At 41.0% G+C, this 22,619-nt stretch overlaps 1 protein-coding gene across 5 annotated transcripts in view; it reads left to right on the top strand.

Moving 5' to 3' along the window:
• Positions 1-22,619, top strand: part of DAP3 (death associated protein 3) — a 37,584-nt gene that overhangs the window by 7,018 nt on the left and 7,947 nt on the right. For 4 of the 5 annotated variants that reach the window (XM_053604703.1, XM_053604702.1, XM_053604704.1 and 1 more), the window contains exons 2-9: positions 6,294-6,345; positions 13,765-13,887; positions 15,381-15,482; positions 19,125-19,233; positions 19,357-19,458; positions 20,639-20,769; positions 21,668-21,748; positions 21,822-21,980. In XM_053604703.1, coding sequence (XP_053460678.1) covers positions 6,304-6,345; positions 13,765-13,887; positions 15,381-15,482; positions 19,125-19,233; positions 19,357-19,458; positions 20,639-20,769; positions 21,668-21,748; positions 21,822-21,980 — 849 coding nt within the window. In that variant the 5' untranslated portion in view covers positions 6,294-6,303. The remainder of the gene's footprint in view (positions 1-6,293; positions 6,346-13,764; positions 13,888-15,380; positions 15,483-19,124; positions 19,234-19,356; positions 19,459-20,638; positions 20,770-21,667; positions 21,749-21,821; positions 21,981-22,619) is intronic. The other variant, XM_053604701.1, reaches the window with a different exon arrangement.

Genomic DNA, 22,619 nt, shown 5'->3' with positions numbered 1-22,619 from the left:
GTCCACCCGCCTCAGCCTTCCGGAGTGCTAGGATTATAGGTGTGAGCCTCTGTGCCGGGCCAGAATTTCTTATAAGAAAGGCAATAAATAGCAAGGAGGGAGGGGAATGGGGAGATCATGGTGTTTCGCAACCTCTTGGGGAAGGAACACGTTTATAAGAGGGGACTTTGTCTGACAAATGCAATTAGTGTAACCTGGATCTTTGTACCCTCAATGAATCCCCAACAGTGAAAAATAAATAGATAAATACATACATCTATAAAATTTTATAAAGAAAGACAATAGCTGGCTGGGCCCAGTGCCTGTAATCTCACCACTTTAGGAGGCAAAGGTGGGACAATTGCTTGAGGCCAAGGATTGGCCAGCCTCATCAACATAGCAAGACCCCTTCTCTACAAAAAATAAAAACAGGCAGGGTGTGGTGGCTCATACCTATAATCCTAACACTTGAAAGGACAAGATGGGAGGACTGCTTGAGCTCAGGGGTTGAGACCAGCCTGAGAACAAGACTCCATTGCTACTAAAAATAGAAATCTTAGTTGAATGTTGTGGCAGGTGCCTGTAATCCCAGCTACTTGGGAGGCTGAGGCAAGAGGAGCCTGCAGTGAGCTATGATATAATACTGTAGTATCCTGTTTGAAACACTACAACAATGCTTTTAGAGATGAAATTTCACGTTAATACCCAGTTTGGCAACACCCGTAGTTTGACATCCATGAGTTTTCTTCTCCCTCACTGGTATAACTGAGTCTATCTTAGTTTCCTAGTTTGATGTAAACTTATAAAATAAGGTTTCAAATGTTAAAAGAATTTTTTAAAGATAAAATTTACTGGAATATGGTCAGGGCTGACTTTACATTTGGCACGTGTGGGTAAATGCAGTATAATCACAATCATTTGTAAATAATTGTTTAATAAGGGACGAACTTTGAGATTTTTGTTTGGGTACAGATTGAGTATTCTTTATCCAAATGCTTAGCACTAAAAGTGCTTTGGATTTTGGATTTCTTTTCACATTTGGAATATTTGTATTGTACTTATCAGTTGAACATCCTAAGTTTGAAAATCTGAAATGCTCCAATGAATATTAACTTTGAGTGTTACATCTGCATTCAAAAGTTTTGGATTTCGGAGCTTTCAGATTCAGGATTTTTGGATTTGGGATGCATATGCTAAGATTTTGAACTCATGCTTTAGGTAATTACATTTTAGCAAAATAGAAATATGTACTCCAGACTGCCTGAATTCAAAGCCCAGCTCTTCTACCTAATAACTATGTAAACTTGGGTAGAGACTTAGTAGTGATAAGTTTTTATAACTTGTTTAATTCCTGTAACAATTTTGATGCTAACATTGTCTCCATTTTACCAATGAAGAAACAGACACACAAAGTTTAAGTAATTTGCTCAAGGTCACACAACTATTAAGTGGAGGGAGATAGATTTTAAATCCCAGCAGTTAGATTCTAGGGTCCATGCCTTTATTTTGCTGTAATTGCCTCTCTCTTTCCTGATCTATAAGTGGAAGCTAATAGTACAGTCGCACGTCACCGGATAGCGATTCGTTTTGAGGAATGTGTTCTTAGGCACTTTTTTCCTTGTGCAAACATGGTAGAATGTACTTAACAGAAATGTAAATGGTATAGCCTACTACACACCTCCACCATAGTATATCGCCCATATAGCTTGTTACTATAGGCAATGGTAGCACAATGATATTTGTGCTAATATTATAGGCAATGGTAGCACAATGATATTTGTATATCTAAACATGTATGTATTTTTTGTCTTTTGAGACAGAGTCTCATTTTGTTACCCTTGGTAGAGTGCTGTGGCATCATAGCTCACAGCAACCTCAAACTCTTGGGCACAAGTGATCCTCTTGCCTCAGCCTCCCAAGTAGCTGGAACTACAGGCATCCACCACAGCAACCCGGCTGTTTTTTAGAGATGAGGTCTCTCTTGCTCAGGCTGGTCTCAAACCCCTGAGCTCAGGCAATCCACGAGCCTTAGCCTCCCAGAGTGCTAGGATTACAGGTGTAAGCCACTGTGCCTGGCCCTATCTACATGGAAAAGGTAGAGTAAAAATTCGGTATCGTTAGGGCCCACTGTTGCTGGCCAAAGTGTTATTATGTGGCACATGACTATACCTACTTACTTAATCTAGCCATACTTACTTTTACCTGGGGATAATAATATCTATACTTCACAAGATTGTTGTAAGAAAATAATCTATGAATAGTTTGTTATAAAGCCTATTTCTGAAAAATACTCTGTGATTAATACTAAAATCAATGTAGCACTAATTTACTTATGAATTAATGCAGTTTTTAGACAAGGTCGACTTAAGAATCTGTGATTATGTTGACACAAAAATGTATACAGATGTTCATAGGAGCTTTATTTATAATAGCCAAAAACTAGAAATAACCCAGATGTCCTTCAGTAGATGAGTGGCTAAACAAACTGTAGCATAGCCAGAAGTAGTGGCACTCTAGGAGGCTGAGCTCCCTTGAGCTCTGGAGTTCAAGCCCAACCTGGAGGCTGGTCATTTGTTGTAATTTGGGTATAAGATCGTAGTGTTCTAAAATGAAAAACGGATTATATTTTCCTGCCCAGCCCTTCTCATAGTGTCTGTAACATAGAATAATAACCCCAATATCCAGAGACAGACCTATTGGAAGAAGTGTCCTATAGACCATGTCACTCATCTTTCCCATCCAAGTCCCAGCCCCCCTCTAGAGCCCACAGCTCTTCCATAGTAGTGGTTATGCCAGGGCACATTGGGAGGATCTGGGGAGCAGTATTGACAGGTCAGATACTATAGGAGTTACATTGCAAGAGCAAAGGAGCCCTGGAAGCCCATAGGTAAAATGGTAGAGACCGTTCAATCTTCTTTACCACTGTATACTCTGTATAGTGTGGGCATATGGATGCACATCATATATTTTTTGAATGACTGGATTAAGGACTGTATTGGTATCTTTATTAAAAAGTTAATTTGAAAACTAAAAAGGAGATGAATTTCAAAGGAGTTTATGTGGTTCTCTTCACTGTACTGTGTAAGTTCTATTAGGCCAGGGACTTTAAGTTTGTTCACAATTGTATTCTCAGGGCCTGGCATGTAGTAGGTGATTATTAACTGTTGACTTAAATGGATACAATTCTGTTGTCATTAACTTTGTTGCTTTTAAAATACTGCTTACAAGAAAGGTGAGTATGTGCCAGGCATGGTGGCTCACCCTGTAATTCTAACATTCTAGGAGGTGGAGATAGGAGAATCACTTGAGACCAGCTTGAGCATGAAGTGAGACACTCCTTCATCCCCACCTCACCCCTATCCTCTGGTTTCTACTAAAAATAGAAAAAACTAGCCATGCATTGTGGCCAGTGCCTGTAATCCTAGCAACTCAGGACATTGAGGCAGGAAGATCACCTGAGCCCAGGAGTTTTAGGTTGCTGTGAGTTTAGGGCAACAGAGTGAGATGCTGTCTCAAAAAAAAAAAAAAGTGAGCGTGATAGCCAAAATGAAATAATTACATAGAGATTTCATTTAGTTATTTTATCACTACTAGATACTGAGAATTACATTTATTTTAAACTTCTTTTAGCTCCTAAAAGCTTCAGGCTTTAAAATTAAGTATCTAACATATAAAAGAATTAATATAACACATGGTATAAAAATAATAAAACAAATATTCATGTATTCATTACCTGGTGTTAGAAATAGATCATTACTGATTTCTTTGTGTGCTCTGCCCCTGTCTTTTCCCTTTTCTTCCTCCCTAAGAGTGATCATTATTCTTTCTTTCTTTTTTTTTTTTTTGTAGAGACAGAGTCTCACTGTACCGCCCTCGGGTAGAGTGCCGTGGTATCACACGGCTCACAGCAACCTCTAACTCTTGAGCTTAAGCGATTCTCTTGCCTCAGCCTCCCGAGCAGCTGGGACCACAGGCAAAGAGTGATCATTATTCTAAATGTTATCTTATCCTTCTCTTGCCTTGTTTAAATTTTACTAACATATATGTGTATCCTGAAAATTAGGTTTTGAATTTTGTATAACTTATATGATGTGCCTGTAATCCTAGTATTCTGGAAGGCCGAGGCTGGCAGATTGCCTGACCTCAGGAGCTCGAGACCAGCCTGAGCAAGTGTGAGACCCCATCTTTTTTTTTTTTATGGGCGCCTATAGCTAAATGGTTAGAGCACCGCCCCCATGCACTGGGACTGGTGGCTTTGAACCTGGCCTGGACTTACTAAACAAAAAAATAAATTATATGATGTTAGATGTAATAGTTTTGTTTTTTGTTTTTTTTTTTGTAGAGACAGAGTCTCATCCTATGGCCCTTGGTAGAGTGCCGTGGCCTCACACAGCTCACAGCAACCTCCAACTCCTGGGCTTAGGCGATTCTCTTGCCTCAGCCTCCCGAGTAGCTGGGACTACAGGCGCCCGCCACAACGCCTGGCTATTTTTTGGTTGCAGTTTGGCCGAGGCTGGGTTTGAACCCGCCACCCTTGGTATATGGGGCCGGCGCCCTACCGCCTGAGCCACGCCGCCCCGATGTAATAGTTTTCACACAGTTAATTTTTGAGATTGGTTTATGCTGATGCAGGTAGTGGTAATTTATTCTTTTTATTGCTTTATGGTATTCCATACTGTGACTATATCTCTATTTATCTACTGTTCTCTCAGGGGACAGTTGGGCTTTTGTTATAACAGTTTTTTTTATAATTTATACTCTACTACAGGATATCCCAAAAGTTGCCCCTAAAGTTGCCATACATAAGGAAAATGGAAATTATAGCTAAATGTCCTTTTATTTATGAAATATTCATTAAAAAATTTTACAAAGTGATAGCAACATGTGAAGAATATTTTGTAAGTTTATTTTTTTTTAGAGTGCTGTGGCATCATAACTCACAGCAACCTCAAACTCCTGGGCTCAAGCAATTCTCCTCCTTTAACCTCCCAAGTAGTTGTGACCACAGGCACCTGTTACAATGCCTCGCTATATGTAGGGATGGGGTCTCACACTTGCTTAGGTTGGTCTCGAGCTCCTGAGCTTAGGCGATCTACCTGCCTCGGCCTCCCAGAGTACTAAGATGACAGGCATGAGCCACCGCGCCTGGCCTATAAATTTTTTTTTAATGAATATTTTGTAAATAAAGGGACATTTAGCTATAATTTTCCACTTTCACTATGTGAAAAGTTATTTCATTGATTTTAGGGGTGACTTTTGAAACACCCTGTATTGTGAATATTCTGATATATATTTTCCAAGTATACAAGTATTTTTTTGGAATGAGTATCAGAGTAGACTATCTGAATCATATGCTTATACATTCAACTTTGCAAAGATAATGCCAAATTTGTTTTCCAAGATAATTGTACTTACACTCCCATTCACAGTGTATGAAACTTTCCAATGTTTCACAGCCTCTTTAATATTGCTGTTGTCTCACCTTTTTATTTTTCCCAGAATGGTAGTTATGAATTGTATCTCATTGTCATGGTTTTGATTTGTATTTCCCTGCTTTGTAATAAAGTTGAAAGTCTTGGCAGCGCCTGTGGCTCAGTCGGTAAGGCGCCGGCCCCACATACCGAGGGTGGCGGGTTCAAACCCGGCCCCGGCTGAACTGCAACCAAAAAATAGCTGGGTGTTGTGGCGGGCGCCTGTAGTCCCAGCTACTCAGGAGGCTGAGGCAAGAGAATCGCTTCAGCCCAGGAGTTGGAGGTTGCTGTGAGCTGTGTGATGCCATGGCATTCTACCGAGGGCGATAAAGTGAGACTCTGTCTCTACAAAAAAAAAAGAAAGAAAGTCTTTTTATTTTTGAGACAGAATCTCACTTTCTTGCCCCTGGTAGAGTACCATGGCACATAGCCCACAGTAACCTCAGGTTCCTGGGGCTCAGATGATTCTCTTGCCTCAGCCTCCCGAATAGCTTGGATTATAGGTGCCTGCCACAACATCCAGCTATTTTTAGAGGCAAGGTCTGGCTCTAGCTCAGGCTGGCCTCCAACTTGTAAGCTCAGATGATCCACCCACCGTGGCCTCCCAGAATGTTAGGATTACAGGCGTGAGCCACCTCACCCAGCCCAGGTTGTAAGTCTTTTCATGGGTTTCCTAGCTACTTATGTTTTCTTTTCTGTGAAACACCTGTTGGTGTCTTTTTCTCCTTATTTTTTGCCAATTTGTAATCATGCTTCATGTTTTAGACATTAATCCATTGTCAGTGCTAGGTGTTGCAAACCTCTTTTCCCATCTGTGGCTTACCTTTTTTCTTTTTTTAATAGCACAAGGACTATGCTGAAAGGAATAACAAGGCTTATCTCCAGGGTCCATAAGGTGAGTTCAAACTTTCCTGAATGTTTCCTGCCTACTGCCTGTAGGTGGATTGCTTTTTTGTTTTTGAAACTTAATTTTTTTTTATTATTAAATCATAGCTGTGTACATTAATGCAATCATGGGGCACCATACACTGGTTTTATAGACCTTTTGACACATTTTCATCACACTGGTTAACATAGCCTCCCTGGCATTTTCTTAGTTATTGTGTTAAGACATTTATATTCTACATTTACTAAGTTTCACATGTACTAGGTGGATTTCTTGTTTATTGTATTTAGAATGAAATGCTCTGGAGAACTTCAGCTAACTAGTGCTTTACAAGTTTACTAAATAGGACAAGTAATGGGTCTCAGTGGAATAATTGTGCTTGAGAATTGACCATGTGAAAGGAAAGTTAACATTTTTCAAATAAAACATAAGTGAGGTTGACTGCAGCTATTTCTATTAAGTTTTATTATTTCTCTAATTGGATTAATGAATATCTTCTCTTAATGAATAATTTAAAAGAAAAATTAGGGCCAGGCATGGTGGCTCACGCCTATAATCCTAGAGCTCTGGGAGGCTGAGGCAGGTGGACTGCATGAGCTCACAGGTTCTAGACCAGCTTGAGCCCCAGCTTGAGCCAGAGCAAGACCTTGTCTCTAAAAATAGCCTGGTGTTGCAGTGGGCACCTAGCTATTTGGGAGGCTGAGGCTAGAGAATAACCACTTGAGCATAGGAGTTTGAGGTTGCTGTGAGCCATAATGCCACGGCACTCTATGGGGGTGGAGGGCACAAAGTGAGACTCTATCTCAAAAAAAATTTTTAGTTATTAATGTAGATCTTTGACATCTGATAATAAAATGAAATTTAAAAATTATATATGAAAAAGACCATTATGGGGCAGCACCTGTGGCTTAGTGAGTAGGGCACCGGCCCCATATACCGAGGGTGGTAGGTTCAAACCCAGCCCCGGCCAGACTGCAACAACAACAAAAAGTAGCCGGGCGTTGTGGCAGGTGCCTGTAGTCCCAGCTACTCTGGAGGCTGAGGCAAGAGAATCGCCTAAACCCAGGAGTTGGAGGTTGCTGTGAGTTGTGATGCCATGGCACTCTACTGAGGATGATAAAGTAAGACTGTCTCTTAAAAAAAAAAGGAAGGAAAAAGACCATTCTTTTGGTTTACTTCATTTTTTTTTTTTTAACCAAATAGATTTTCAATACCTTCCATATGGCAGGTACTCCAAATTCCAAGATGACTCATTTCACTAATAATAGTTATTATTTTTCAGGCATTCATTATATGGCAAGTGCTTTCTTTTAATGTTCATGATCAATCCATGAAATAGACAATATCCATGTTTCACAAATGCAGAAGCTTAAGGCTAGAATGGCTAGGTAATTTACCTAAGGAAACAGGCTGTGAATTTGCGAAGCCCAGAATAGATGCCAAGTCTGTGACTTCAAAGCCTGTGGCCCAACTGTGCTATATTGCATTTTGTGGTCTATATTCTCACAGTCCAGTAGTGGGATAAGGAATAAATGGCTGTTACAATAGGGTAATGTTACAGCATCCAGGAGGAGTACCTAACCTGGATTAGTTGAGTCCATAGGAGATCTTCCCAGCACCAAATCCTTTAGGATGAGAACTAAGCCAGAAAAGCTGGTCACTGTCATCTGATTATTTAATTACACACATTAGATTTCCTAGAAAAGGAGTGCTTCCTCCTGTATGTTATCTCCCTCTCCCCAGGGGTTCATTGTTATAAAATTAATAACAATAAGAATCAAAAATGACAGTAGATTCTGGCCTCAACTGATCAAATTACAAGGCTGAAATTTCTTCCTTAATAACAGACAAAAAAAGACATGAGGCCAGACTCTAGAAATATATTGGTAAAAGGAATTATAATATTTACCAATTATATTGGTAGATAAAAGGAATTTTATAGCTTTTTTAGTTTTATTGTTCCATTTGACCTTCTAGATTGGTCTATGAATGCTATTCTTTCAGGAACTTCATGAGCTTTTATCTGAAACTGTGTAAAGGCAATGGCACAGATGGTTGTTTTCCCTGGAAATAAGAAACTACCTGGGTGATCCCATATATAACACTCTTAAGAAGTAAGGATTCCATTTTGCTAACTTACTTCACCTCAAAAAAGTATAATTGGCTGAGTGTGGTATAGCTCACATCTATAACCCTAGTGATACTTTTGAAAGGTGGGAAGATCATTTGAGACCAGGAGTTCAAGACCAGTCTGCGCTATAACATAATGAGGCCTTATCCCTACCCCCCCCCCAAAAAAATTTACTTATTTATTTATTTATTTATTTTTTGAGACGGTCTGTCACTTCGACTCTCTTGGTACAATGCTGTGGCATCATAACTCACAGCATCCTTAGACTCTTAGGCTCAAGTGATCCTCTTGCCTCAGCCTCCCAAATACCTGAGACTACAGGTGCCCATCACAAGGCTCAGCTAAATTTTCTATTTTTAGTAGAAACGGGTCTTGCTTTAGCTCAGGCTGGTCTGGAACTCCTGAGCTTAAGCACTCCACTTGCCTCAGCCTCCTAGAGTGCTAAGATTATAGGCATGCACCACTAATTTTTAAAAATTAGTCCAGGAGTTTGCAGTTACAGTGTCTCATACTCACACACAGCATAGCTAAACCAGGTACGGTGGTATATGCTTGTAAATACCAACCACTCAGGAGGCTGAGGTAGGCAATCTCTTGAGAACAGGAGTTGGGAGACCAGCCCTGGCAATATAGTCAGACCCATGTCAGAAAACAAACAAAAAAAAAGCTTCTAGTTCAAAGGTTAAGGGGGAAACAAACTGGCCAGATGTGGTGGTTCAACTCCATAATCCCAGCACCATGGGAGGCAAGGCAGGAGGATCGCTTGAGCCCAGGAGTTTGAGACCAGTCTGGGCAACAATGTGAAACCCTGTCTCTACCAAAAATAAGAAAATTAGCCAGGTGTCATGGTATACTCCTTTAGTCCCCACTAATCAGGAGGCTGAGGTAGCAAGATTGCCTGAGCCCAGGAATTTGAGGTTGCAAAGAGCTGTGATTGTCCCATTGTGCTCTAGCATGAGCAACAGAGCAAGACTCTATCTCTTAAAAGATATATAAGTATGTATGTATAAAATATGTATAGCATAACTCAAAAGTCATCAAATTACTGTAGAAATAGCACCTCCTTGTGGCTCTTGAATATTTTGTTTTTCACTTAACTTTTTAAAGAGACATGGTACTTTTACCCCATTAGATCGAACGCAGTAGCAATAGTAGTACTAAAGTGTGTTCTTCAGATTGCTATGCGGAGATAACAATCCTCAATGGCTTCTTTTTTTTCCTTTTTTTTTTTTGAGACAGAGTCTCACTTTGTCACCCTTGGTAGAGTCATGTGGCATCATAGCTCACAGCAACCTCAAACTCTTGGGCTCAAAGTATTCTTTTGCCTCAGCCTCCCAATTAGCTGGGACTACAGCTGCCTGCCATAAAGCCTAGCTATTTTTAGAGATGGAGTCGGACTCTAACTCAGGCTGGTCTTGAACTCGTGAGCTCAGGCAATCCACCTAGGCGTAAGCCACCACACCTGGCCCTGGCATTCGCCTAGCTCACAGCAACCTCAGACTCCTGGGTTCAAGTGTTCTTCCTGCCTCAGCCTCCCATATAACTAGTTTTTCTATTTTTAGTAGAGATAGGATCTTGCTCTTGCTCAAGCTGGTCTCAAACTCTTGAGATCAAGGGATCCTCCCACCTTTGCCTCCCGGAGTGCTGAGATTATAGGCCTGAGCCACCATTGGCCTTCTCAATGGGTTAACATAACAAAGGGTGAGGCCAGGCACAGGTGCAGTGGCTTAGGCAGGTGGATTGCTTGACCTCAGAAATTCAAGACCAGTATAAGCAAGAGCGAGTCCTTGTCTCTAAAAAATAGCCAGGCATTGTGATGAGTGCCTGTAGTCCTAGCTACTCGGGAGGCTGAGGCACGAGGCTCACTTGAGCCCAGGAGTTTGAGGTTGCTGTTAGCTACAAGTCCACAGCACTCAACCAAGGGCTAAAGTGAGACTCAGTCTAAAAAAAAGCCAAAGAATATTGTTTGTGTTTTGTACATTTTGCTTTGTTTTTGTAGTTCCAAAAAGGCTTTGCGAACAAGATTGGGGGCTGGATGCAGAAATAAAGATTTACCTTCTTGGGATACATCTCAACTTGTAGCTTTTAAGCTTACCACAGCAGGGGAAGAAAAGAGAGGTTTTATATCTACTCTTAACTACATCTGACTAGAAATGACACAAATTATTTCTACTCTTAGCTCTTTAGCCTGAAGTAATCACATGACTAACTTTCTGCAAGGAAGACTAAGAATGTAGAAAAGCACTTGGGTATTTGCTAAGCATGGCTGTCTCTGCGATAGAGTTGATTATATGCTGCAGTCTCAGCCAAAGCTAGAACAACTCTGTTACTACTTTACACTGTTACTTTATCTTAAAATCTACACATAATGATTCAGAGGTTTCCATGTATAGTTGCCTAAGCTGCTTATAGAGCAGTTGACTTTCCTAAGTGGATGCTTTACATACTCTCTCATTATATTTCTTAAATGAAAGTTCTTTATTCCAGGGAACAGGTACTAAGTATTTGTGGTATTTGGACATGGAAATAGATAACAAAGATAAATAAAATCTGATCTCTTCCCTTCCAAATATGTGGTGTAGAGTGGGAGACGAATATGTATAATATAACATGATATAATATAAAAACAATATGATCTCAGAGTCAGACAAACTTGGATATGAATGCTGGTTCTACCACCTATCATCTTAGTGACCTTAGTCAAAATAACTTCCCTGAATTTTGTTTTATCCCATCATAAAACAAGGGTGATGTCTACCTACCTTCTTGGATTCTAGGCTCAAAAATAGTATATGTAATATGCTGTATTACCTAACATCTAGGAGGTACTCAATTAACAATAACCATGGTTAGGCTGGCAGTGGTGGCTCAGGCCTATAATCCCAAGCACTCTGGGAGGCCGAGGTGGGTGGGTCACATGAGCTCACGAGTTTGAGACCAGCCTTAGCCAGAGTGAGACCCCGTCTCTAAAAATAGCCGGGCATTGTGGTGGGCACTGGAGCTCAAGAGTCTGAGGTTGCTGTGAGCTATGACACCATGGCACTCTACCAGGGGGCGACAAAGTGAGACTATGTCTCAAAAAAAAAAAAAAAAAAAACCGTAACCATGTTTACAATTTAAGGCAGAATAAAACTATTATGTAATATAAAGAAAGTGCTATTAACAGAGAAGCAAAGATAATTACTTTTGACTAGAGATGTCTGACAAATTTTCACCAAAATATGACACTTAGGTTGAGTCTTGATGAGTGGGTAAGATTGAAGTAGGGAAAAGGAGAGTTTGAAGTAGAATGAGCAACATTACTGAAGCATAAAAGTGCATGACATGTTTTACCATGGTCATGTAGAGTTTATGAAGGAATGAGACTAGAAGAATCGGTGACATCAATACAATGGCCTTGATTGTCATGCTAAGGAATTTGAGACTTACTTTGACATTAGTGGGGAACCATCTGAGCTTTTTTTCTTTTCTTGTTATAAGAGCTAGGGTCTAACCTATATTATCCAGTTTGGCCACAAATTCCTCTGCTTAAGCAATCCTCACTCCTCTCAAATAGCTGGGACTACAGGAGTGCTTTCCTACGCCTGGCTCCATCCAAGCTTTTTTTTTTTGCAATTTTTGGCCGGGGCTGGGTTTGAACCCACCACCTCCAGCATATGGGACCACCGCCCTACTCCTTTGAGCCACAGGTGCCGCCCATCCAATCTTTTTAATTAGCTGACGGTAGAGCCTGTTTTTTTGGAGGACAAAGGACAATGAAGAATCACAGATTTAGAAATAAAGATACTGGTCAGAAAAGTGTTACAATAGCCTCTCTGCCAAGCATTGTTGCTTATGCCTATAATCTTAGCACTCTGGGAGGCTGAGGCAGGAGGGTCCCTTGAGCTCAGTTCAAGGTCAGCCTGAGCAAGAGTGAGACCCTATCTCTACTAAAAATAGAAAAACTAGCTGGATGTTATGATAAGTGCCTGTAGTCCCAGTTACTGAAGAGGCTGAGGCAGGAGGATCGCTTGAGCCCAGGAGTTTGAGGTTGCTATGAGCTAGGCTGACACCACAGCACTCTACCTAAGAGGACAGAGTAAAATTGTCTCAAAAAAATAAATAAATAAAGGGCAGCGCCTGTGGCTCTGTGGGTAGGGCACCAGCCCCATATTCTGAGGGGGGCGGATTCAAACCCGGCCCTGGCCAAACTGCAACAAAAAAATAGCCACGTGTTGTGGCGGGCGCCTGTAGTTCCAGCTACTCAAGAGGCTGAGGCAAGAGAATCGCCTAAACCCAGGAGTTGGAGGTTGCTGTGAGCTGTGACACCATGGCACTTTACTGAGGGCGATAAGGTGAGACTCTGTTTCTATAAAAATTAAATAAATAAGATAGCGTCTCTCAATCTGTGTAGTAGGAAAAGACTGTTAGAGATAGAATTATGGAGTTTAACATCTTCTCATAAAATACGTGTAAGTGTTAGAAGTGATGGTACAAGCTTTCTGCACTCAAGAAGCTGCTTAGTGAGACTTAGTACGGGTAGCTTTCATATTACCTGTTGATTTATTAAGCAACTGCCTTATACCCATCTCTCACATCCCTGTTCTTGCTTTTCCTAGTTTCATACCCTAGCCTTTTTTTTCACAACTGACATTTTTTTCTCTTTCTACCTAAGATCTGTTATCGTTAAGCTCAGTTTTGAGGTTCTCCACTTAACATTTTCTCCAGATTTGTCTCCTGAAATCATACTCTTCTCCCCGCCTAGTTCAGAGCTTTTGCTAGACAGTTCACTGAGTTGCCTATAGAACAATTTACTTTCACTTAGCTGTATGCTTTACATACTCACTCATTCCATGTCTCTAATGAAAGATATTTTATTCCAGGACACAGCTAGCAAGAAAAATGGTACAGGGCCTGTAATTATAGCTTTCAAGTAGTGAGGAACGATGTGCTAATCCCCTGATAGCTGAGGTGACTGACAGCTTAGAATTACACAGTATTGGCAGCCATTCATCAGGGAGTGAGTGCATTTAAAGAAGTTTGACTTCATGTTGTTAATGGCTGTCCTATGTATGTCCCTGAACAATGTCCAACAGAATTATTTGTTTACATATGGGATAGAGCCCTGATAAGGCAGTGCCCAGGCTGGAACAAATACAGGGTATGTGTGATGTCATTGAACTTAGTGAATAATCCTTCACTGAAAATGTATGTCAGTTACATTTTCCCGGTTGCAGACATGACTCACACATCTTCAGTGTTATGGCAGGTATAGAAAGTGTAATAATTCCAAAACACTAATAGGGTTTCTTTTATAGCTGGATCCTGGACGGTTTTTGTACACGGAGACCCAGGCACCCCAAAGCATTGCTGCTTTCCTAGATAATCAGGTTCCAGTTGAGAGTCTCAGAGCTATTTCTCGCACCAGTGAGAGTGACCCGGTGAGTAGCCAATGGGATCTGGGGTTTCTTGGGGCTTACAGTGTGTACTGTCCTCATTTTACTTCTCAGGAAAACTGAGACTTAAATAGCTGAGCAGGTTTACATTTGCACTGTCAAGTAGCAGTGCATCTAAGAGGACTCTGGAGCTGGGACCCTCCATGTCTGACACTGCAGTGACATTAAGTCAGAGTAGTCGCTATCAGTTTTGATTTCATCCCTACTAGTGAACTCACCCAGTGCCACACATTTTATGGAACAGATTAGGTACATAGTAAATTCTCAGGTGAGTTTTTACAGATAAGTTTAGCTATTTATCATTGATCTTACTTTATGTTGGGTGGCAAATTTTTCCTTAAAGAACAAGTTATTTTAGGTTGATGAGGATGTAATGATCTTTGTCACAGGTACTCAATTCTTCCATAAATAAATGGGTATATGGCTTTGTTCCTATACAACTTTATTTAAAAAATAGGTCCTACTAACCTCTGATATGAAGAACCCTAAAGAGATCAAATTACTTGACCAAGGTCACACAACAGAGCAGGTATAGAAATACAAGTTTTCTAGTACTAATACAAGCAATCTGGTACTATTTTTTACCTTTGTAAATGAGTTTTCTGGTATCTGGAAAGGAAACTAACTTGACTTCATATGAGAAAAAGCAACATTTAAAATGATGTTTGTCCACAGAAGCCAAGATTCCAGCAGTATTTTATGTTGCGTTTTCTAGTTCAGATCTAATTGGGCTGGATATTGATGTCTTTGCTCCTTCCCCAGCAATGTTCCTACTTCTCATAAATGAAATTAGATGTGCAGTCTGTACTTTAATGTGAAAGGAACCAACAGCTTTTTTGTCCCTGCCCTTCCCTCTGAGTCTTCCCATCTTAATACAGGCCAAGTGGAAGGGAAAAATAATCCAATAATCCCAAAACACCATCTCAGCAGGGTGTATTTTAAATGTCTTTAACATTATCTATTTTCGTAAGCACAAAATAAATAGAATAAATGAATGAAATCACTGAAGTGTCTTTCAGCTGTCTCTGTAATTGTAGTCCCTTTATCTGCCAATTCCTCTGAGGTTTCTATGGAAACAGCAGCATGCAGATAATCTTGTCACATGACTAGAGCATCTCTATACACAGCACAGAAGAATCCAGATGGCAGAAATTATCTCTGCTATCCCCATTATCTAGGGCTACTTTACTGAACAACCACTTTCATCATTTAAGCCACTACCTCTATAAACACACTGGATTTTGAGACATCAACCAGCTTTTTGGTCTAGATCAGTGGTTCTCAACCTTCCTAATGCTGCAGCCCTTTAATATAGTTCCTATGGGTCTCAACCCACAGGTTGAGAACTGATATAGATAAAGCATGAAAGATAACTTTTCCAGCTAAGAGATGAGTGTAGGCTAGCAGGCCCTATTCACTTTTCAAAGTCCTGGTCACTTTGTGTATCTGCTGTACATGTTTGTACTTTTATTTCCTAGGCCAAGCATGGGGAACAGCACGAAGGTCAGCACTACAACATCCCCCTCCAGGATCTGAAAACTGTATTTCCCCATGGCCTGCCTCCTCGCTTTACAATGCAGGTGCTCAAAATGGAGTGGAATTGGGGGAAGCCCAGAATAGAAGCTGCTGATAGCAAAGGCTTGGGGTTAAATGAATGGAAAAACTACGAAAGATGAAATTTGAATCTGAAAAACAAATTCAGCTGTTGTTTATCTTTTATGAAGAGTATAATTACTGCCAGACACAGTGGCTGATGCCTGTAATCCCCGCAATCTGGGAGGCCACGGCAGGAGGATCCCTTGAGCTCAGCAGTTCAAGACCAGCCTGAGCAAGAGTGAGACCCGTCTACTAAAAATAGAAAAGCTAGTCAGACATGGTGGCAGGCATCTATAGTCCCAGCTATTTGGGAGGCTGAGGCAAGAGGATCTCTTGAGCCCAGGATTTTGAGGTTGCTGTGAGTTATGAGGCTATGGCACTCTACCCAGGGCGACAGAGTGAGCCTCTGTCTGAATTAAAAAAAAAAAAAGGTACAATATTTATCTTTCTGTTAACCATCTCAAATCGTTTATGGAACCACATAAATGTTCTTATATATGTCAACATTTTTTTTTTTTTTTTTGTAGAGACAGAGTTTCACTTTATTGCCCTCGGTAGAGTGCCGTGGCATCACACAGCTCACAGCAACCTCCATCTCCTGGGCTTAGGCGATTCTCCTGCCTCAGCCTCCTGAGTAGCTGGGACTACAGGCGCCTGCCACAACGCCCGGCTATTTTTTTGTTGCAGTTTGGCCGGGGCCGGGTTTGAACCCGCCACCCTCGGCATATGGGGCCGGCGCCCTGCTCACTGAGCCACAGGCGCCGCCCTATGTCAACATTTTTTTTTTCCTTGTGTTACCCAATATGTTACTAGATAATTTGCATTCAAATAATTGTTTAAAATGAATATGTCTCTTGGCAAAATGTCATGAAAATAGTTGTTATACTTCACAAAAACAAAATGGTAATACATTCCTGAGCTGAATACAAATGGTATTTTGATTAGATACATCATAGTTCTTCACTCATAAATTTTTAGAATATGGGCGGCGCCTGTGGTTCAGTCGGTAGGGCGCCGGCCCCATATACCGAGGGTGGCGGGTTCAAACCCGGCCCCGGCTGAACTGCAACCAAAAAATAACCGGGCGTTGTGGCGGGCGCCTGTAGTCCCAGCTACTTGGGAGGCTGAGGCAAGAGAATCGCTTAAGCCTGGGAGTTGGAGGTTGCTGTGAGCTGTGTGATGCCATGGCACTCTACCAAGGGCCATAAAGTGAGACTCTGTCTTTACAAAAAAAAAAAAAAATTTAGAATATGTTCTTTTGTGGATATAATTCCAGCTCAAAGAGTATAATGTTGGATTGATTTATAACCATTAAAATAATTTGTGGTTTGTTGGTGCAGTGGGTTCTTGCTCTTATCTCTTGCTGAATTTGTTTCAGCATGAGAAATTATTCCTTCTTAGTCTGGGTATAGTGCCTAACACCTGTAATCCTAGCACTCTGGGCAGGAGGACTGCTTGAGTTCCAGACCAGCCTGAGCAAGAGAAAAACTCCATCTCTATAAGAAGTAGAAAAATGAGCCAGACCTGGTGGTTCATACCTGAAGTCCCAACTACTCAGGAGGCGAAAAACAGTACAATTTAAACTGCCTCCTCTCCTGAAATTTAAAAAATAAAAATAAAAACAAGAAGCAGTACAGTTAATCAGAGCATGTGCCTGAACTATCAACAGTTTTGTCATCATAATGGTAGCTTGTGTATGCTGGCAGCAAAAAAGCCCAGAGAGGGAGTGGCAATGAAATCGCAAGAAGCATTTTCCACGGTTTGTTGAGAATTAAATATTTTTCCTGGCAAGAAGTGGTAGGCAGTTGGTGCAAGATCTGGTGAATACTGTGGATGACGGAGAGTTTCCACGTCCAACCCTGTAATTTGAGCAGCATTGTTTGTGCAACATGTGGTTGAGTGTTGTAAGAGGACTGGCCTGTCTCTACTGACCAATCTCAGCTGCTTGGTCACAAACATCCTTATTATTGGGTCTAATTGGTTGCAGTAGACAGCTGCTATAATCACAGGTTTCATGAAGCTATAGTGGATAATACCAGTGCTGTACTACCAAACACACACCATTAGCTTTTTTTGATGAATATTTGGTTTTAGACTGTGTTTCAGCATGTCATCTTTACCCATTGTGCCAAATATTTGCTATTGTCAAAAAGAATCCATGTTTCATCACATAATAATAACAAAGTAACAGCAGCGCCCATAGCTCAGTGGGAAAGGGCACCAGCCACATAACCAAGGCTGATGGGTTCAAACCTGGCCTGGGCCTGCTAAACAACAACTGCAACAAAAAATACTCAGGTGCCATGGTGGGTGCCTGTAGTCCCAGCTACTTGGGAGGCTGAGGCAAGAAAATCACTTAAGCTCCAGAGTCAGAGGTTACTGTGTTGCTGTGAGCTGTGACGCTATGGCACTCTACCAAGGGTAACATAGTGAGACTCTGTCTCAAGAAAAGAAAAAGAAAGGTAAGCCTCAGGCTGGGCGTGGTGACTCACACCTATAATCCTAGTACTCTGGGAGGCCGAGGTGGGTGGACTATCTGAGCTCACAGGTTCAAGACCAGCCTGAGCAAGAGCAAGACCTCATCTCTTAAAAAAAATAGCAGGCGTTGTGGCAGGTGCCTATAGTCCCAGATACTTAAGAGGCTGATGCAAGAGAATGACTTAAGTCCATGAGTTTAAGGTTGTGAGCTGTGACACCACAGCATTCTACCAAGGGCAACCAGGTAAGACTGTCTCAAAAAAAAAAAAAAAAAAAAACTTTGAGATGATTTCTCTCTGATTCTCATTTAATTCATGTGGTACTCATCTATCCAGCTTCCTTACCTGACCAATTTGTTTCAAGTAGTCTAGTATTACTGAAATAGTAGTGTCATACCTGCTGCTGGTTCACACAGAGGTGGAGGTGGATTTGCTTCTACTGCAGCTTTCAGCTTATTATGCACCTGGTCTCAGGTCATCCACAAGGCTTATTTTCCATATTAAAATCAACCACAGCAGAACTTCTCAAACCATATACTGTGCATTAATTAGCCACATCCTTTGTTACTATTTTAAACTGTCTGCTCCACATTGGTTCCACAATAGATCTCTATTTGAAAATAAGACAAATTTTTTACTTATCTATGGTTTTACAAAAATTGCTCTAATTCTTTTTTTAAAGACAGTCTCACTATGTCGCCCTTGGTAGAGTGCTGTTTCATCACAGCTCACAGCAACCTCAAACTCTTGGGCTTAAGCAATTCTCTTGCCTCAGCCTCCCAAGTAGCTGGGACTACAGGCGCCCGCCACAACACTTGGCTTCTAAAATATTTTTTTTGAAAGATAATCACAAGCCAAAATGTGCATTTAAAAGAATGAGGATATACCTTTACAATAAAAATTAAACTAGAAGTGTCAGTGAAATGACTTGGATATCAACTATCAAACTTAGTACTTAGGGAAATCAGACATTTTGTACTTAATAACCTAATAATAACTGCTTCATTAACAAGAATAATAAAAACCTAACCAACTATTGTTAGTTGGTGTGAAATAACATGTTTCAGTTTAAAGACATGCGGTTTGGTGCTCTTGGTTGCTGTGTTGCAAGTCCCACACTCTTCTCCTACTTTCTTCTGGTTTTGTCAGGTGAAGACATTTGGGGAAGCATGCCTGATGGTGAGGAAGCCAGCCCTCGAGCTTCTGCATTGCCTAAAAAATACCAATCTTGCTTATCCAGCTGTCCGATATCTCCTCTGTATCCTTTCCTGCCTACCTGTTCCCTCGTGAGCTGATGTCTTCCCTGAGATGAGAGAGAAGAGGAAATGCAGGAGCACTTGCAGTAGAAGTGTCCCTTTTGGTGATGTTTTCTTAACAACAGGTGCTTTAGATGGAGAGAAGGGGACAGGAAAAACCCTTAGTCTTTGCCATGTTATTCATTTCTGTGCAAAACAGGATTGGCTGATTCTGCATATTCCCGATGGTAAGAATTTCCTGTATTTTCTGTGTCAGGTATAGTTACCATGTCACTGTGGTCATCTGTGACCTTAATTTTCTAACAGGGCTCTGATGGCTAAAGGAAAAAGCCTTTGCCCTAGATACAGAGCAGTCTGAGCTGTCTCATCATGATTTCAGCATTTTAGTGCCAACCAGGTTATAAGGGGAAATACATGTGACGAGGAAATTTTAGTAAAAGCTTCCTGAAGCCTTTTCTTTTTTTTTTTTTTTTTTTTTTTTTGTGGTTTTTGGCCAGGGCTGGGTTTGAACCCGCCCCCTCCGGCATATGGGACCGGCGCCCTACTCCTTGAGCCACAGGTGCCGCCCCCTGAAGCCTTTTCATACCAAGTCATCAAGATCATAAACTTCCTTAGATGTCCCACGGGGTTTTTTGGCTTTATTTATTTGTTTGTTTTTTGCCACCAGTTAACAATTTTGAGTACACGTAGAAACTTTTACTCCTTATTAGCATTCTAGAATTGTCAGAACAGATCCTAAAAACTTAATCCCTCAGGCATTGTACGTATTCCTTTTTTGTTCAATGTTCTATGCATTCACATTTTCTGATACAGCTTAAAAACTGCCTTTAACAAGTGATATTTAGGGCGGCGCCTGTGGCTCAGTGAGTAGGGGGCCAGCCCCATATGCCGAGAGTGGCGGGTTCAAACCCAGCCCCGGCCAAACTGCAACCAAAAAATAGCCGGGCGTTGTGGCGGGCGCCTGTAGTCCCAGCTGCTCGGGAGGCTGAAGCAAGAGAATCGCGTAAGCCCAAGAGTTAAGAGGTTGCTGTGAGCCGTGTGATGCCACGGCACTCTACCTGAGGGCGGTACAGTGAGACTCGGTCTCTACAAAAAAAAAAGTGATATTTAATCCATTTAGTATGCCTTATGTACTGTTTCTAATGATAATGTTAAAGATGGGCCAGACAAAAAGGTAAACCCTGGAGAAAAAAAGGCTTTAAGAAATATATATACACATATATATATGCCTCTCTGTATATACATACATATACATATGTATGTAATATATACACATATATGTTACATACATATACATGGGAAACTAAAGTCATTTCCCATAATTCAAAGAGGTAGAGAGTTTTCAAGTTGAAGATACCCAATTCCTCCATAGTTTGTTTTCATGTGCCTTTTTTTTTTTTTTTCTAGCTCATCTCTGGGTGAAAAATTGCCAGGATCTTCTGCAGTCCACCTACAACAAAGAGCGTTTTGATCAACCTTTAGAGGCTTCCACCTGGCTTAAGAATTTCAAAACTGCAAATGAACACTTCCTGGGCCAGGTGACTAAACTCCGACATTTGGTTCTAAATAGTCTTTGTATGGTAGATTCTGTCTTTTTTGAGCTCTGAATATTGGTAAACTGATATTGTAGTTCGGAAAAACTGTCATTCTGTGTTTCTTTCATACATTTTGCATTTTGTGGATAACAAGGTGAAATCCAGTTTGATTTGTTGACTTCTCAAACTACTGCCTCAAATCCTTCACAAGTAACTTTCCAACTACATGGTTTTCTCTAGGTTAGACCTTTTTTAGGAAACAGGAATTTATTGGCAAAAGTGCTCTTTACCCTAGGATCTGTAGACCAGGAGTTTTCAAATGCTGGGTACAAAGCAGAGTCACTATATAGCTTGTTAAAAATGCAGATGCCAACCTGGGCAGGGTGGCTCAAGTTTGTAATCCCAGCTATCAGCGAGGCTAAGGCAGAGAATCACTTGAGGCCAGGCGTTCAAGACCAGTCTGGGTAAGATAGCAAGACCCTATCTCTAAAAACACAAATTTTGTTTTATTAATTAGCCAGGCATGAGGTAGTACATGCCTATAGTCTCAGATACTCAGGCTGAGGCTAGAGGATTGCTTGAGCCCAGGAGTTTGAGGCTGCTGTGAGCTATGCTTATGCCACTACACTCTATCCCATGTGACAGGGCAAGACCCCTGTCTCTTTTTTAAAAAACTGCAGATGTTATAGCTTCCTTCTGGACCTTTTTAATCATTATCTCTTACATACTTTTTTTTCAATGTTTCAGACAGAAATGAGTTACTAACTACACTGAGGACCTGAACTGTAAATTGAAACCAGCGCCTATTAACCTTAGCCTCCAACCTTCTCAAGGAATGGGTTTACCCGTAACCACAGTAACCTTTTTTTGATTTGTTTTTATTTTGTTTGCTTGTTTTTAGATAAAAGTTCAAGAGAAGTATGTCTGGAATAAGAGAGACAGCACTGAGAAAGGCAGTCCTCTGGGAGAAGTAGTTGAACAGGTATAAGAAAAGACACTGAATGTGAACTGAGAAGAGTGCCTGTAGCGCTGTTAACCACTCTTTCTCCCAACAGGGCATAACACGGGTGAGAAATGCCACAGATGCAGTTGGGATTGTGCTGAAAGAGCTAAAGAGGCAGAGTTCATTGGGTATTTTTCGCCTCCTGGTAGCTGTGGATGGAATCAATGCTCTGTGGGGTAGGACCACTCTGAAAAGGGAAGATAAAAGCCTGGTAGGAACACTGAGTTTCTCTACGTTAGTTTTTCTGATTTCTGGTTTCATCATGTACAGAGGCTGCCTCTTAGCTCTGTAGACCATACAACACCTGTCTTACCTAGGAGTATTGAAATTGAGATAATACAGTGTGGTGGAGTACAGTGGTTCAGTCCTGTAATATCAGCACTTTAGGAGGTCAAGGCAGGCAGATTGCTTGAGTTGAAGAACAGTGTGGGCAACATAGCATGACCTCATCTGTACATAAATTTTTTTTTTAATTAGCCAAGCATGGTGATACGTACCTGTAGTCCTAGCTATTTGGGCATGTGAGCCCAGAAGTCTGAGGCTGCAGTGAGCCATGATTGTGCCACTGCACTCTAGCTCAGCCAACAGAGTGATACCCTATCTCCAAAAAAAAAAAAGAAAAGAAAGAAAGATACGTGGTGAAAATAGAATCAAAAGAAGAAGGCAGTGCTTTTGTGCCAAGAATTCTACCATTCATTGAAAACTAAGGGAGAGTGTTATGGAAAGAGCATGACAGCTGAAGCTATGTTTTCATTCTTTCATAATTCTTCCTTTCTATTCTCATTTCAAAATGAGGCTGTATGGTCTGAGCAGAAAAGATCAGAAACATCAAGGAAGGGGGTGGTTTAGG

This window comes from Nycticebus coucang, chromosome 10 (genome assembly GCF_027406575.1).
Source record: "Nycticebus coucang isolate mNycCou1 chromosome 10, mNycCou1.pri, whole genome shotgun sequence".
Lineage (NCBI taxonomy): Eukaryota > Metazoa > Chordata > Mammalia > Primates > Lorisidae > Nycticebus > Nycticebus coucang.
The sequence above is the reverse complement of the archived record's forward strand: the minus strand, read 5'-3'. Positions and strand labels throughout refer to the sequence as shown.